The 17,302-nt window shown below is 36.7% G+C and overlaps 2 protein-coding genes across 2 annotated transcripts; one reads left to right on the top strand and one right to left on the bottom strand.

Moving 5' to 3' along the window:
- Positions 1-8,294: 8,294 nt before the first annotated feature.
- LOC137954814 (NPL4-like protein 2) lies at positions 8,295-12,581 on the top strand. The gene is made up of 2 exons (XM_068801717.1): positions 8,295-9,529; positions 12,033-12,581. Exons 1-2 carry the CDS (start codon positions 8,546-8,548, stop codon positions 12,285-12,287), a joined length of 1,239 nt encoding a protein of 412 aa, XP_068657818.1. The 5' UTR covers positions 8,295-8,545; the 3' UTR covers positions 12,288-12,581.
- LOC137954813 (probable 1-deoxy-D-xylulose-5-phosphate synthase, chloroplastic) lies at positions 12,555-16,993 on the bottom strand. The gene is made up of 10 exons (XM_068801716.1): positions 16,540-16,993; positions 15,781-15,906; positions 15,285-15,449; positions 15,018-15,168; positions 14,506-14,777; positions 14,087-14,360; positions 13,687-13,994; positions 13,328-13,609; positions 12,961-13,245; positions 12,555-12,877 (listed from the first exon to the last, which is right to left on the bottom strand). Exons 1-10 carry the CDS (start codon positions 16,675-16,677, stop codon positions 12,728-12,730), a joined length of 2,151 nt encoding a protein of 716 aa, XP_068657817.1. The 5' UTR covers positions 16,678-16,993; the 3' UTR covers positions 12,555-12,727.
- Between the last annotated feature and the right edge of the window lie 309 nt (positions 16,994-17,302).

Here is a 17,302-nt window from a genome sequence, read left to right as displayed (position 1 = left end):
GTAATATATTAGATTGATTATTAATTTTTATTTATTTCCCTAGAAGAGGCAATAAGAGGTCCATTTAACTTTCCTAAGAAAATTTTAAAATATTTCTTGTAATTTTTTAACAAGTCACTAATAGTAATAGGATTTTATTTAAAAGTTGTTTTGAAAATATGTATCACAGGAAAAATATTTCTAGTTTTTCCTAGAATATAAATTTTTAACTAAGGGTACTAAGGAGGCCAAAGTAAATTTATGGCCAGATTCAAAAATTATAAATTAAGCTAGATAACATTTGGTGTAAAAAATATTAATATTGGTACATTCTAATCGATTATTGAAATTCAATCCTAAACCTCCCTTATCATTATTTTTTTAAAATATATGCATAATTTTATATATAATTTATTTAACATATATTTTATATAGAGTATTAAATGTAGGTTAAGCTCAAACTCAGCTAGAGCTTGAGCTCGAGCTCGTACTCGGTTAAAATTATTAGGCTCGAGCTTGATTACAATTTTAGGTTTGAGGCTAGGGTCGGTCGAGCTCAAATTCAAAATATTTAAATCAAACTCGACTTAAACAACGTTCGGATTCAGTTGGATTTGATGCCACCCTTATGCCCAATTTTAAGTAGACGTCATTCCCAATTTTATATAATTTTATATATAATTTATTTGACATATATTTTTTCAAAAGTTTTAAAAGTATGTTTGAACTCGAGACTTATATTTTTTAAAAAATTTTAAATAAATATTGAAGTTCGAACTCGATTAAAATTACGAGGCTCAAACTCAATAACAATTTTAGCTCGGCTCGAACATAAGTATGTTCTGGCTAGGCGTGCCTCAATGCCACCCCCACGGTCCCATTAATTCGCCTGATCAGATTCAATAGACTGATGTCACTCAATTAATTCATGTGCTGCGCCTTGGACGGGAGTCGGGACCATTATAAAGCCTTTAATAGGTCAGGAGCATGTGATTAATCATTAAATTCGGCAGCATATAAGCTGACAACAGAAGGGCATAATGGTGACATTAAAAAATCTAGGTAGCCCATTAGCTAACTCTTTAAGCGTTATGGTCCAACCCCAACCCCACCTGGTTGAATTCTTGAGGAGACTGGTGAGGGTCAGAATCCAAGAAATTCGGTGTAGGAAACAAACAAAAGAGGCGTTTGTTAAATCTTACCAAACATAGTGGAGAGAAAGCGAGTTGTACAGCGAATTACCTGGCCAAAGTAAATTCCTGGGCTATGTTAGGCGTCACCGTGGACCCCTACGGGCGTTTTTAGTGTCTCATATTTTATGGATTATTAGTGTCTCATGTTTTTTTAATATTTTTTTAATTAAAAATTTTTATTAAAAAATCATATAATTTTCTAAGTAAAATTTTCTTACCAAGATGGACTAGAAAATCATATAGAAAATTTTTGAATAAGTATTTGACAGTTGATGTTGTAATACTTTTAGCATGAGACAATTTTTATATCAATTTTGTGTTTAATATTTTATTTGATTAAAAATTTATCAATAAGTATAGTAATATATTATATTGATTATTAATTTTTATTTATTTCCCTAGAAAAGGCAATAAGAGGTCCATTTAACTTTTCTTGTAATTTTCTAATAAGTCACTGATAGTAATAGGATTTTATTTAAAGGTTTTTTTGGAAATATGTATCACAAGAAAAATATTTCTAGTTTTTCCTAGAATATAAATTTTCAACTAGGGGCACTAAGGAGGCCATAGTAAATTTATGGCCAAATTCAAAAATTACAAAATAAGTTAGACAACATTTGGAGTAAAAAAATTTAATATTGGTGCGTTCTAATCTATTATTGAAATTCAATCCTGAACCTCCCCTATCATTCTTTTTTTTAAATGTATGCATAATTTTATATATAATTTATTTGACATATATTTTATATAGAGTATTAAATGTAGGTTAAGTTCGAACTCAGCTAGAGTTCGAACTCGAACTCGGTTAAAATTATTAGTCTCAAGTTTGATTAAAATTTTAGGTTCGAGGGTAGGGTTGGTCAAGCTCAAATTCAAAATATTTAAATCAAGCTCAACTTGAACAAGGTTCAGACTCAGCTGGATTCAATGTCACCCTTATGCCCAATTTTAAATAGAGGTCATTCCCAATTTTATATAAAATGTATGTATACTTTTATATATAATTTATTTGATATATATTTTTTGAAAAAATTTAAATGTATGTTAGAGTGCGAACTCGAGACTTGTATTTTTTAAAAAAATTTAAATAAATATTGAAGTTCGAGCTCGATTAAAATATTAAACTCGGCTCGAACTCGAAGTCAAAATATTTAAATAAAGGCTCGAACATAAATAGGTACTGATTCTGGATACCACCCCAACGGTCCCATTAATTGGCCTGATCCTATTCAAAATAGGCCGATCTCACTCAATTAATTCATGTGCTGCACCTTAGAGGCCTTTAATAGGTCAGGAGCATGTGATTATTCATTAAATTCGGCAGCACATATGCAGACAACATAAGGGCATAATGGTGGCATTAAAAAATCTAGGTAGCCCATTAGCCAACTCTTTAAGCGTTATGGTCCAACCCCAACCCCACCTGGTTGAATTCTTGAGGAGACTTGTGAGGGTCAGAATCCAAGAAATTCGGAGAAGGAAACAAACAAAAGAGGCGTTTGTTAAATCTTACCAAAAATAGTGGAGAAAAAGCGAGTTGTAAAGCGAATTACCTGGCCAAAGTAAATTCCTGGGCTATGTCAGGCGGCGAACCACTCGAAGGCATTCAAGACTTGAAAGGCGAACCAATGCTCTAGGGGCCACATGTTTTAAATGTTCTTATGAACTCTAGTATTCACCGAGCCCAAGCACTCTTCACACCGAGTGCCATATCAAATACTGCACCCACATGCATTATTAACCCCTGAGAAGCCTAGTTAGATACTATTAAATTTTTAGAAAAGAGAAAATATTTCACTAATTTATTGTAATTTGAGTACATAAATTTCTAATTAAACCCTAAACCCAAAGTTAAACACTCAAAGACAAATCCTAAAATAATTCAACAACTGAACATAAATAGAAGACTAACATAACTCAAACACTTTTAATTGAGACTTTTCTATGAGACCTTCTTCTATGAAATTATTCTTAGATTCCACCATATTAATTGTAACTCTATGAGACTTCTTATTGTGAGAGTCATGTAAGACTCTTCCATATTTTAACAAAAGACTTGACTCAAGCTAGATATTGGGCACACTCCTATACCCTTTAGGTAGTGGGTCTAGGCATTGCGCTAAAATAATAAAAACACGAGAAGATAAACTGAAGAAATATTAGAGGAAAATAACTTTAATTAAAAAACCATTTGGAGTGAAACATGCAAAACGACTATCTCAACTGTTCGATCATAAGCATAACATTCACTATCAATGTTTCTACACATACACACCAAAATAAAATGGTGTGGCAAAACATAAACATTACCATATTGCAAAAATAGGTCTAACAATGTAGTTGAGCAACAACATTTCATGTATTTTTTTGAACTTTAATCGAATCGATTGCCCACTCCTAACTTATATGGAAAATCTTTGAATCTTCTCCCTGTTGATCAATTCCTTCACCTTAGTCATGATACAAAATGTCGTTTTACTCATATTTTCTTGAAAGATCTTTTGACTAATAGGATGTTTATTAGAGGCGAAAAAATAAGGTCATTTGTTGGCCCAAGCGGCGTTTCCAGGGGAGAGGGGGTGTGCATACAACCACTAGAAGGTAGAGAGTTTTTTTAATCGATGTTCTCCTGTGATAATTACTGCCTAAGAACCCGTGTTTAGGAAAAAATCTCTAATGTTGCTCTACTTGAAAAAATAAATAAAAGAGATTCAAACTTTCTTTAAGAGAAGTATAATAGCCATTTACACTTCCCCAATCTCTCCTAAAGTGATCTTCTTACCACTAGATTTAAGATTTAGTGGACACACTCCTTCTAGATTTAAAGTTTTAGAAAACCTCTTAGAAAGAAAGTGAAAATGCAAACGAGAAAATGAAAATCGATACCTTTATTTTATAGATATAATCATTCTAAGTAGGATTCCAAGAGTCTAATCCTTATGCATGTGCAATGAAGTATATGGAACTAGGAATACTAAGAAAATGCAGACAATTGGAATATTTGGGTAGATTTAGGCTTTACATCATGGGAAGGATAAAATTGGTAGGTTTGTATAAAAATTCCTTGCAAAAAACTTTGGTATGGCAATAAATGCTCATTCAATGTTTTCAGACGAGTTTGGATCCTTATTTATTAGTTTCTTGGTAAAACTAGTCATTTTAGATCATTGTACAAAAAGTTGCATGAGGAGGTTGATCAATCAATCACTCCCAAGGACAATATTTTTTGAGGTTCAATCGCCTTATGATCGATGGTACAATTCTACCATCGATCACCTAATTTTAAAATAATATGATCGATCATGCTTTATAACATTAATCAATCATGCTTTATTATACTTGCTTAGTCAGATTTTGGATAATGGATTATGCCTATAAAGAGATAATTGCTCATGCTTATAAAGAATTGTTGATCATGCTTTATAACATCTGCCTAGTAGCATTACGTATGATCAATAATGTCCATAAGAGTTGATTGACCATGCATTATAAGCCTTGCCTTCCTACACATTGGAGGATCAATCATGCTTTATGCTAAAAGTTTGTTGCATTCTGGATGATTAAAAATACAACTAAATGAATGATCGATCATGCATATTGGTAATGCATGCATTTAAGTTCTAATTGCTATTTAGACAAAAACTTAGTGATTTAATTATTCTAAAACATTTCTGTGAGCTTTAAAAATATGGTTTTAGAAAATATTACAAGCCCTAATGCTCTTACAATTTTAGACACACTTTTATCTAAGAATTGGCATTGGGTCGGCTATCCTCTTACAAAACTATAGTTCTTGAGATTTTTCATGTGACTCAAACTCTAAGTCTTTTAAATCTTCATTCTTCCTCATAGGTGCTCCTTCAAGATGATCTGTTCTTCATTTTGGCTTGAGGTGAATTTGTCGGTTCTTCCTCATAAAACTTATATTTGTGTCACATAAAAGTAATGCATCCTAAAATTCTTGTGCAAACATCAGCTCACTAGCTTAAGTTCTTTTATCATCAAAATCCAAGACTGAGTCAAACTAGGTCAATATCATATTTACCTTTTAGAGGGGGAATGCCAATTACGAAAGACTTCATCAACTTCCAATGTTGTTATTATCAGTTTAATTGTCTTGACACCAATTCTTATATTCAAATCATTTTGTTTGATCTCTATTGTTAAAAAATATTTGGTTGTGAACCTTCATTTCCTAGGTATCTTAGTATTTGTCAAGTATGTCAATTATCTATGCATTTGAAGCAATATTTTCCCTCTTCTGTGCATAAAATCACTCAAGTGTTGTAGGTAGTTCACACAATGGCCATAATCTATTTTATGTTTTGTTTGTTGATGATTATTGTATTTTCATTGGATTTATTTTGTACAACACAAATTTAAAATAATCATATTTAAAATATTTTAGACTTATGTGAAAAACAATGCAATGTACCCATTCATACTTTGATGGATGGGGTATATATACATCTACTTCATTTTAATCTTATTTACATAAGCACAACATTTATTATTAACATTCCTACACATAGACACCAAAACAAAATGGTGTGTACATGGAACCCCCTCCATATTCCCACTTATGCCCATTGGTGCCACAACATATGTTCATTTCGGACAACTATTGAGTGACAAATTGTCACCTAAGTTATAGACTACATTTTTGTTGATTATGATTATTCTTCTTAAGGTATTGATGTTATGACCCTCACACTAAGTAACTTATCATGTCTCTTGGCATGTAACTTAGATGAATCACATAGCTACTAATGGTCTTGGACAAGATTCTTCTTTGTTGCAATCTACAAGTCCCTCCAATAACCCACTAGTTATGGAATTACTTGTGATCAGTTCTAACATTTCCTAGCTTTCAAGTCACCTCGACTTGTCCATCTCATCCTTGTTGATATTCCTACTTTAGCTATTGTAGCTCCCATAGGAGCAAAGCCTCCAGTTGATTGTGTCCCCTCCTTAACTCCTTTTCTTGTTCGAAATGAAGGTGTATCAATTATTTCAGCCACCTAGAGTGTTCTCCTTCTCTCTCCTAAGCTTTTCTCTCTATGGGTCTCAAGAGTAGTTCATCAATGCCACCTCTCACTTCAATTCCTGTCTTAAGTGTCCCCTTCTTTCTTAGCATCTCCTATTATTATTATTTGTTATCTACTTCCTTTGTATGTTACTTTCTTGGCTATTCCTAATTTTACTTTTCAAATTCACTAGATCCTTGAACTGATCACATATAAAGGACCCTTTTATGGTAACTACATGCAATAGGAGATTGATGTCATGCATGATAATGACACTTAGATGTGTTGCACCCATTGCAAATGAATGTCGTGGCAACAAATTTTAGTTTGCAAGGTTAAATATAAGTCTCATAGTAGGGTTGAAAGATATAAAGTTAGGATAGTGACAAAAAGGTTCACACAACAATATGGAATAAATTATGATGAGACTTTCAATCTAGATGCCAACATTTTCACATTGGGAGTCAATCTTTGTTTTTGTTCTCACCTTTCATTGACCTTTTGCATCAATTGGAAGTCAAAAGTGTTTCTCCATGGGGATCTACATGAGACTGTTTATATAGAACAATTAATGGAATTTGAAGAATAAGATCGACCTAGCAGTGTTTGTCAACTTAAAAAAAATCTATCTAAACAAGCTTCCAACTAATCATGATACCTAAAGTTCGATGAAGGGCTTCATCGTTATGGCTTTTCGGAGGTTTCAGTTGATAAATCATTATTTATTTGCGTGACAATGAAGTTAGTTATTTAGTATTTATCCCCTCACCCCTAAGTTAGTTACTTACTATATTTCATCATAAATGTAGAATTAATATAAGTACTGTTAGAGTGAGATGTGTATTATATTCACTTTCAAATAATAAAAATCGGATTTTTAGGTGGGTGATATTATATGTGGCACAATTGTATTTGGGTTTTATTGTTTTCTATGACTAGTAAGAGAGGTAGTCTAATGAACAGACTAAGAAATTTTATAAATAATATTGATATTTTTAAAGGATTTTTAAAATATTATTGAATTTATGAAAAAAAGAAATACTTCATTGACTTCATTAACTTTAATTAGAGTACATGAACCTCTATTTATAATAGAACAATGTAGTAGAGTCCAATTACAATAAAACTATATTTGTCCTAATTACACCCAAACTATAACACTTAAAAGATAAGTCCTAGCGTAATTAAATTACTCAATATAGATAAAAGACAAACATAACTCAAACTAGAACTCTTCTTGGACATGACCATAAGAAAATGATGCCTTTGTAACTCCTTCTTGATCTTCCAATTTATGTCATAAGGATGCCAACTTGTGGTAATCATGGTGGGCCCTACTTCTTATGGGTTTGGGCCCATCTTGTGGGCCTTCTTTAGTCATGTGACCCATCTTATTATACTCTTAGATATTTGGGCCTTTCTTGGTCGTGTTGGTTTGTCTTTTTTGTATAAAATGACACATATTCCAACAAATATAAGGTCTTATAACCTTTCATCCCTTTATAAGGTTTTACAACCTTTCATCCCTTTAGAGATCTTTCAATTTTCCAGGGATTGAATAATAAATCGACTAGCCATTGTCCAATCAATAGTCAAGAATTGATCGACACGTAAGATCTTAAGAGGGGAATACCTAATTAAAATACTAAAAATTTGTAAGCTTCGATTTTAATTACTAATAGATTAATTATTAATAATTAATAAAATAAACTATTTTAGTTTACAAATCATATAAGTTTGGATTAGGTTTTCTCTATGACACATTGAAATATTCATCCATATTATATGCAAATGAAATTTTTTGATCTATTTTCTAATCCAATCCATTAACTTAGGAATTGGACAAGGATTTACACATTGTGGGCATGCAGATTAGGCATCTACTTACTAATCCAATCCATTAACTTAGGAATTGGACAAGGATTTACACATTGTGGGCATGCAGATTAGGCCTAGTGAAAATATAGTATTACACAGATTTTAATGTAAAAAACCTATTGGACAAGTGTTGAATCAAAGCACGGATCCTATTTGGCCTTGCGAACGAGTAAAAGTAAAACCTTTTCCTTCCTTGCAGAATTAGGACACGCAGTCCTTGCATCACTGTAGCCGCATAGTTTCTTCTTCGTTTTTTCGTCGCCGTCTACACTAAGGATTTCCTGATTCCTTCCCATCCTCAAAACCTTCTTATATCATCCTCCTCTTACCCCTTCACGCCAATAATCTGATTGATTCGTACTGATCTTGAGGCAGATAGAGAAAGCAGAATTTAGGAAAGTCCTGATTTGCTACTTGTATCTTCTCCTTTAACATCTAGCAGGAGGCAGAGGTTTCTTGCTTAGCGAGATGATGATCAGAATTCGCAGCCGCGATGGATTGGAGCGAGTAAACGTTCCTGACCCTCATGCCACCGTCGGCGATCTCAGGACCCTGATCGAGTCTCAACTCCGGGTCCCTTTCTCCAATCAAACCCTCTCGCGCAACCAAAATCTCCTCCTCGCTAAAACCCCTGAGCAGCTCCGGCAACTCGCTGACATGTCGGACCCTTCTGTGTCTCTCTCCTCCCTCGGTATTTCTCACGGCTCCATTGTCTACCTGTCCTACGAGGGCGAGCGCTCTGTCACCGGGAGGCCGCCGGTCACCCCCGCAGGCTCCTTCGGCAAGAAGATGACCATGGACGACCTCATCGCCCGCCAGATGCGCGTCTCCCGCCAGGAGACTCCGCACTCCTCTTCTGTGTCCTTCGACCGTGATGCCGCCAACGCCTTCCAGCTTTATGTTAATGACACCCTCGCGTTTGCTGTCAAACGAGGAGGATTCATGTACGGCACTGTGAGCACCGACGGGGAAGTGTCGGTTCAGTTTATCTACGAGCCTCCCCAGCAGGGAGCCGAGTCTAATCTTCTCCTCCTGCGCGACCCAGAAGAGGAGAATCTCGTGGAGGCCATTGCCCTGGGATTGGGACTCCGAAAGGTGGGCTTTATTTTCACGCAGACGGTGGGGCAGAATAAGATGGACTATACTTTGTCGAACTTGGAAGTTCTGCAGGCGGTGGAGCTGCATTCCGAGAGTGGGCTGCAGGAATGGGTCACCGCGGTGGTTAAGCTGGAGGTAAACGAGGATGGTGGGGCGGACGTGCACTTTGAGGCTTTTCAGATGAGTGATATTTGTGTGAAATTGTTCAAGGAGGGATGGTTCGAGACTGAGGGGATCGATGTCATTGAGCCCAAGCTGTCTAAGATGAAGAAGGATGTGGTTGTCGGGGGAAAGGATACTAGAGATGTGGATAATGATTTCTTTTTGGTGGTAGTCAAGATATTGGATCACCAGGTGCGTAACATGACCTAAACGTATTTCTGATAATGTTCTTATTCAAGTACTATGAACTTGTTTTGCTAGTTCCACTATGATAATGCTGAGAGAAAAACTCCTGATTGTGGTTAAGGATTCCGTGAATTTGATCCCATATCTATAAAATAAAATTCCTTTTTGTGAATTTTCAAGAAGATGATCCTCGGTAGAAGATTCATGATGCTTTTTTTTTCTTTCTTATTTTAGTTTAATGTCAACGCCAGTGTTTTAATGCTTATTTTAGTTTAATGCTTTTTTTTTCTTTCTTATTTTAGTTTATTGTCAACGCCAGTGTTTTTGGCTTTTGTAAGCTGCTGAATAGGAGTCTGGGGGCACCTGTCATTGTTAAACTGATTCTATTCCCATTTATCAAGATGCTTCCGCTTTCCATTAAGTGTGTGCCATTGGGATTTGAATTTAGTAATGCACATAGAAGTTCCTTAATATTGATGTGAAGTAGGGAAATTTGCCACAAAAAAGAAAGCTGATTTATTTATTTTATTTATGAAAGCAAATAATCGTATAGAGAAGACTAAAGATGAATTTTGGACTAGCAATGTCTTGGATAGGGTTGTGGCATAAAACTTGTGTTGTAACCCTCGTTTGCTCTCTGTTGGCACCTTTTGTTCCCAACCTTGATGCTCTTGTGCCTGTCTCTTTGTGAAATTTCTCAATCATAGAAGTTATCCAACTTTATTGGATACATTGAGCTGAGTTATTTTTCTCCAAACAAGTGCCTAGTGAGAAGAGTTTCATCCATCTTGGTTAATGGACCTGGCAGAATTAGAAGAAGGGGAAAATGGTATGAGTGTAATTAGTGGAAAAACTTGAAGAAGGCCAACTTAGAAATGGAAAGTAGCAAATGATTGAGCAGATGGAAGAGGGTATTCATGTATATTGGCTTTACAATCAGCTAATTGTTAGAACTTGGATGCCCACAACTATTACTTCATCCAAATGAAGTCAAAATGATAATGGAAATCCTAATGTCAGCAATGCTTTAAAACCTTGTTTCAAGAAAATTTTTCTCATCATAATAACCTTATACAAATTATTTAAGTCTTGGATAAACTCTTCCGAATGCATTTTTATAATGTGTATTCCTGCAGTTAATTTTGACTTGAATTGTAGTTGACATGCTTCATATTGGGTCTTCTATGGAAGGAATTATGAGCTGCATAACATTCAACAATATTGCCTTGTAATTCTAGGTCATCTGTGGCTTGTAAGTTATGATAAGGTCCCCCTCCTTCTCATCTCCTTTTCTGATGGACCTGAGGGAAGGCAAATAAACCAGGAAAAAGAATTAAAAATAGTTCTTTTTTACGAGCAGCCTATTCTGACAGTTATTAAAGCAATATGATCAGAGGCTCATGCACTGCCCTGGAATTATCCAAGATTTTTTTGCTATTTTTTAATGTTGATTAGAACCTTTATTTATTTATTTATTTATTTATTTTAGAGAAATTGGAACCTTTATGTTGATCACCCGCATAGGTTTATCTTAGCTTTCAAGCAACAGTTTTCTGTCTAGCTCTTCAAATCATAGTGGACTTGACTTCTTGGTGCCATCTACATCTTTTTTTCTTTACTGCCTTTGTACATCCCCGCTGGTCGGGGATGGGGTGGGAAAAAAACTTGTCGGGTTTCAAGTCGGGGATAGCATTTCCCAAACCTGACCCGAACTCAATCCATAGACGAGACAGAGAAATTAAACGGGGTTGAGATGGGTCGGATTTACGGTAACAGGGTAGGGACTGGTCGGGTTTATCAACGAGGCGGGGAGGGGGTTGCAAGGATGGTGATCGGGTCGGGCCGGGTTTTGAAATTTTTTTTTTTTGGGGGGGGTTCAAGTTTCTGGGTTAGGGAGCGGGTTCAGTTACGAGTTTTGGTTGACCCAACTCGTGCCCACCCCTAATAGGTAGCAAACATATTGAGTTCTTAAGTGATTTGTAAGAATAGGCTGGATTCATTGTGAAATTCTGACACTTTCATGGGCATGTACTAACTACCTTTACCAAAACGTTAACTTTTTATATTATTGTATTTGTCCACTTCAGAAATAATGTTGATTTTTTTTTTAAATAAAGAAATGTTGTTTATGTCACAATAGAGGTTCCGCAACAAGTGGTATTCTTATTTTTTAATAGCATGAAGTTTTCTTTTTCATGACGATTTGAGTTTTTACTGGACAATTTATAGAAGTGTGCCATTATACTACATCTACCGTAGCATGCATTTACTGCTGGGTTGGTATTTGGGTTCTTTGTTACAGACACTAAAACGTTAGACAATTTTGGAAGCTTCTTATTCTGTTGGCCAGTTTTATACTGTTTTCCACTAGCCAGGTTTCTGGAATCTGGATGCCACGATGGATATTTAATCTAGTGGTAGCTGATCTTTCATTTCTGGTTCCACTCTTACTTATCTTTAGGTCCATTATCATAATATGTTTCACCCACAATGTTGATGTTGGATGCAGGGCCCTCTTTCATGCTCTTTTCCAATTGAGAACCGAATAAATCCAGTCACCATGAGGGCACTGAAGACCCACTTAGACCGTGCAAAAAGCCTTCCATTTGTAAAAAGAATTTCTGATTTCCATTTGCTGCTGTTGTTGGCTAAGTTTCTGGATGTCAATTCTGATGTACCTGCATTGGCGGAGTGTGTGCAAGTTCAAACTCCTGTTCCAGAGGGATACCAGCTCTTAATTGAATCACTGGCCAATACTTCCTAAGAGTGGCTTTCTATAGCTTTGTTGTTTTGATGGAACTGGATTACAGAAATTTCATTCACCCTCTCTCGCAGTGGTGGAGAAGAGATTAAATTTGTCTGATGGTTGCAAGGGGGCATTACAGATGTATCTGTCAATTTGGGTATTTATTCATGTTTTTAGTTAAATGTTTGGTTTTTATACACGATCTACTTTGAGGATTAAATAAAACCAATGAAGATTGTAGAATTTCTATTAGAAATTTGGGGAAGGCATTTTGAAAACTCAAAGCCCACTGTGCATTGGATCGAGTGAAATGGTTTTGGTGCATTAACTTTCTTCAACAAAGGTTCATTGCCAACTAAATTGTACACATCATAAGTAAAAAAAGTTTGATATCTTCCTGTTGAACTTGTATTTTACACTTTTGAGGGCAGTTTTTGCCTCCTGTATTCTTTCTTTCCCTAGGTCATGATTGCAAGGGCCTCTCTTGTTTGTCCCAAAATATTGAACACGGTTGCAGCTATATGAGATGGTGTTAGGCCGGCCTCTGCCATCTGATCACCCGGTGATCCATGGTCAATGTACTTATCAGGTAAAACCAATGGTCTCCACTGCACGGGGGAGCCACATTGTTAGTAGACATCAAGTACAAAGAGAAATATTGCATTGCATAGGAAGAATATGGGCATGTTACCTTTACAGAACCATCAAGAAGTCCGTCAAGAGCCATGAACTGAACAACATGGGAACCAAACCCACCGATGGATCCTTCTTCTACAGTAATCAAAATCTCATGTGATTTAGCTAAGCTGCGAACAAGAGCTTGATCTAATGGCTTGCAGAAGCGTGCGTCTGCAACTGTGATTTGTAAACCATGTTGTTTAACAAGAGATGCCGCAACCAAACAATTTTGCACTGCTGTTCCATAGCCCAAAAGAGCCACTCGTTCACCCTCTATCAAAATTCTCCCTCTCCCAACCTGTTGCAGATTCTATATTAGATGACACTAAGACGTACAAAACTAAAAATGTTACATGAGAAGTACAAGAAAAAGCTTTCACCTCTAAGGGAATTCCCTTGTTTCCTGGAGGCAACTCGACTCCTACCCCGTTCCCTCTTGGATATCTGAAGCATGAAGGTCTGTCATTAATGGCAATAGCGGTAGCGACCATGTGAAATAACTCTGCTTCATCTGAAGGAGCCATAACCACCATGTTTGGCAAACAAGCCATGTAAGTGACATCAAATGAACCTGAATGAGTTGGCCCATCAGCTCCAACCAGGCCAGCTCTATCCATCGCAAATCTTACAGGCAATTTTTGCAAATCTACGTCATGAATGACCTGTAATTTGTAATGCAGATTTTGTTAATTGCCATATGGGTTGACAAATAAAAACGGGAACAATCTCATGCTCTTGCCTGATCATATGCGCGCTGCAGAAAAGAAGAGTAGATTGCACAGACGGGTTTAAGTCCTTCACAGGCTAAACCTGCAGCAAAGGTGACAGCATGCTGCTCTGCAATGCCAACATCGAAGCAGCGAGATGGAAAACGGTGGAGAAAATGATTCATCCCTGTTCCCCCTCCCATTGCTGCATGGATTGCAACTATGTCTTTGTCTACCTCTGCTTCAGCAATCAAAGCCTCAGCAAAATAGTTGGTGTATGACAGAGTTGGTGTCTTGGATTTGAACTGCTTTCCTGTAGCAGGATCGAACTTTGTGACACCTATGTAAAAGTTGGGCAAAACCATTGGACAAGTTAAGAAAGATCATCTTAAAAAATTTTGAAACATTAAAATTTCAATCATGCCCAGTTACCATGGTACTTGTCATCGGCTTTCTCTGCATATGGATATCCCCGGCCCTTTTCAGTCACCACATGGATGAGGACTGGACCCGTTGTTTTGGTACTCTTCACTTCACTCAGAATTGCAACAAGATCATCTATGTTATGGCCATCCACTGGACCTATGTAGTAGAGTCCAAGCTCTTCAAAGAGGGTCGAACCGGACCCACTTATCATCCCACGAGCATATTCATCAACTTTGGAAGCAAAGTTATGCATTGGGCCACCGATTTGTTTTGTAACACCCTGCAGCATTTTGTGACATGCTGAATAAAGAACAATTGCAGGAAAATATAACATAAGAAGTATAATACGACATCATAGTGCAGACTTATTACTGCTAACACATGATTGTTCAGAACATTTGGTTTTCCTTCATCAGAAGACTAACCTTAGCAACTTCCCTTAGTTCTCTAAGAGGTCTACTTGACTGTAGCCGACTTAGAGCACTGCTCAGAGCCCCAACTGGTGGGATAGGTCCATCAAGACTCGCAGTGGGCAATGAAACCTGCTTATTGTCATTGAGGATCACAATCATATCAGAGTCCAAATATCCTGCATTGTTCATAGCTTCATAAGCCTGTCCAGCAGTCATGGCTCCATCACCTATGACAGCAACCACATGATTCTTCCTACCCTTTAAGTCCCTCCCCACGGCCATTCCTGATAATCAGATACACACTATTAAAGAAACGAAGGGAAAAAAAATGCAAAGTAAACAGAACTCTGACATTGATAATGGATTTGTAGATAGCTTTTTACATAGTGATTAAGTTAACAATAAGATGGTCTCATGACTAGGTTCTCTAGTTTGAACAGTGAAACTTCAGAAGTCAAAACCAGAATATATGTTGGTCATGATAACAACCAGAATGATTGAAGTCCAGATTGAACAATTCCCACCTAAGCCTGCTGAGATAGTGGTTGAACTATGACCAGTGCCAAAGCAATCATATTCACTCTCTGAACGTTTTGTGAATCCAGCTAAACCATTCGTCTGTCTTATTGTTGGCATCTTGTCACGTCTTCCAGTAAGAATTTTGTGAGGGTATGACTGCAAGACCAACAATCAAACAGCATCCCCAACTATCCAGTGCCATAAGGTGAGACACCTCTTGGCACAGTTTTAAAAGTGACATACTCATCATATACCTAAAGTAAGAAAAATACCTGGTGACCAACATCCCAAAGAATCTTGTCCTGTGGTGTGTTGAAAACATAGTGAAGAGCCACTGTTAACTCAACTACACCAAGGCTTGAACCTAGATGACCTCCTGTGTTAGAAACACTGAAGATGACATCTGAACGAAGCTCACTGGAAAGTTGCTTTAGCTCCTGCTTGAAAATTGAAGTTTGAATTACCCTTTTTGTGGATAGAACTAATAATAAAAAGGACATCAAAGCAACAAAAATAAAGAGTTCAATTACTCAGCATTAGAAGAACAGGCAGGATCCAGAAGTACGAGAAAATACTTAAGCAGTTCGAGTTTAAAAAATGGAAATTCAGTTTGCTTGTTTGTACAATCTCCCTTGGGAGCTATCTCTTAATGAATCCTCTGTTCTCGTTGTCATAAAGAAAAAGAAGAGATGCGGTGCTTTCTTTTTGTTGTTCTTCAAGCAGTTGAAATTTACTAAAAGCACAAGGAAACAGAAATTTATTGCTCACTCTCATGGAAAGATTTTTCATGTGGATGGGATAGTTGATTGTGTCCAAAAGAGGAGTGGCTGGCCTTTGTGAGTGATATTCTCCTTTCTCTGAAAGTGATCCACAAATATATTGTCTTTTCTTTTCCTGCATATCCGAACAAAACAGTCCATTTCTTGATTAAGCCCAAATAATTAAAAGTAAAATTTTCATGGTGGTTTCAGCCATCCTCAGATTATCATGAACAATTATAAAACGGAAAAGTTAAAATTACCAAAGAACGAGCAAAGTATAAGAAAAATCTTAGGAAGACTAAAATAGAGAAATAGATTATCCGTCTCGTCTTTTACCCTCTATAATACAAAAGCCAGAAAGTAACTGATGTTTGTAAATCATGACAAAACAGATTACATCGAAGACTACCGATGAAACGAAAATTAAACGGAAAAAAAAAAAAAAAAACCCAGAAAAAACAAACGAAACCCAACTTCATGAAGCAATTCAGAATTCTCCTCTAATAACCCACTAAAACCATCAATAGTCAAAGACTCGCTCCGAAATTAAAATCCTCGGAAGTGCTTCCCGAAGCCCAAGTTGACCATGAGTAAACATTAGTCCTAGAAAGAGGCGGCAGTCCTTTCCGCAACCAAAAACACAATCCCCGACACTTTCCAGTACTGCCCAGAAAGAAGCACTGCAGATGCTCACGATGAAATTGGTATTTAAAATAAATGAATAGCGATAAATTCTGAGCAACGGGAGAGAAGAGATGAGACTAACCTTGACAAGTTTAAGATGAAATGGGTTTTGCAGATCTGAAGCTCCAAGCCAGTTAGTCGCTACGGAAACATTCTTATTGACATCCAAAGCTACAACACGAAGCAAATGGCAAGGAAATGACAATGCAGCAGAGGCCATTAGAGAAACTCCAGCAGAAGCAAAGCGACCCAGAGACCCAACAAGTGCAGGAAGAGAATTAAGTGGGATACAACAGTCCAAAGTGCAGCAGACAATTAGACACTAAACAGCTTGCGTCGTGTGGCTCATATTCGTCTTTGTCCGGAAACAACCAAAACCCCAACTTGGATTTTCCCCCAGTGCTCCATACTAGTAGACCAATGCCATGGACAAAAAGTGGAAAACATCTCTTCCATATTGGTCCACGTCAGGCAATTTATCTAACGGGATAGAGAGGTCGGCGCAGGCAGTCGCCTTCCTGCCCGACTATTTTGAATATCGTCTCTCTCCACCATATCCGAGAACAGATTCGGTACCGAGACGAATTTCTCTCCTCGCATGCTCTTAAATAAACAGTAATGTGTTTAGATCAGCTAAAATGGTATAAAAGCTTTGTCGGTAGATCATACAACACTAAGATTTTGATTCTAATTGCTACAAGATTTTACAATCTTACTGTTTCAGCTGGCATAAGCGAAAGCGTGTTTTCCCTTCACTCTTTTTCTATCCATTTCTGCTATATTCACCAAAGCTAAAGATGAGGGCGCGCGTGTCTTTCAGAGACTATATTCTCTCATCCCTCAAG

Source organism: Aristolochia californica, unplaced genomic scaffold (genome assembly GCF_029961685.1).
Source record: "Aristolochia californica isolate CCGP_79_NKW_82.1479 unplaced genomic scaffold, dmAriCali1.0.hap1 SCAF_2, whole genome shotgun sequence".
In the NCBI taxonomy this organism is placed as follows: Eukaryota; Viridiplantae; Streptophyta; class Magnoliopsida; order Piperales; family Aristolochiaceae; genus Aristolochia; species Aristolochia californica.
The sequence above is the reverse complement of the archived record's forward strand: the minus strand, read 5'-3'. Positions and strand labels throughout refer to the sequence as shown.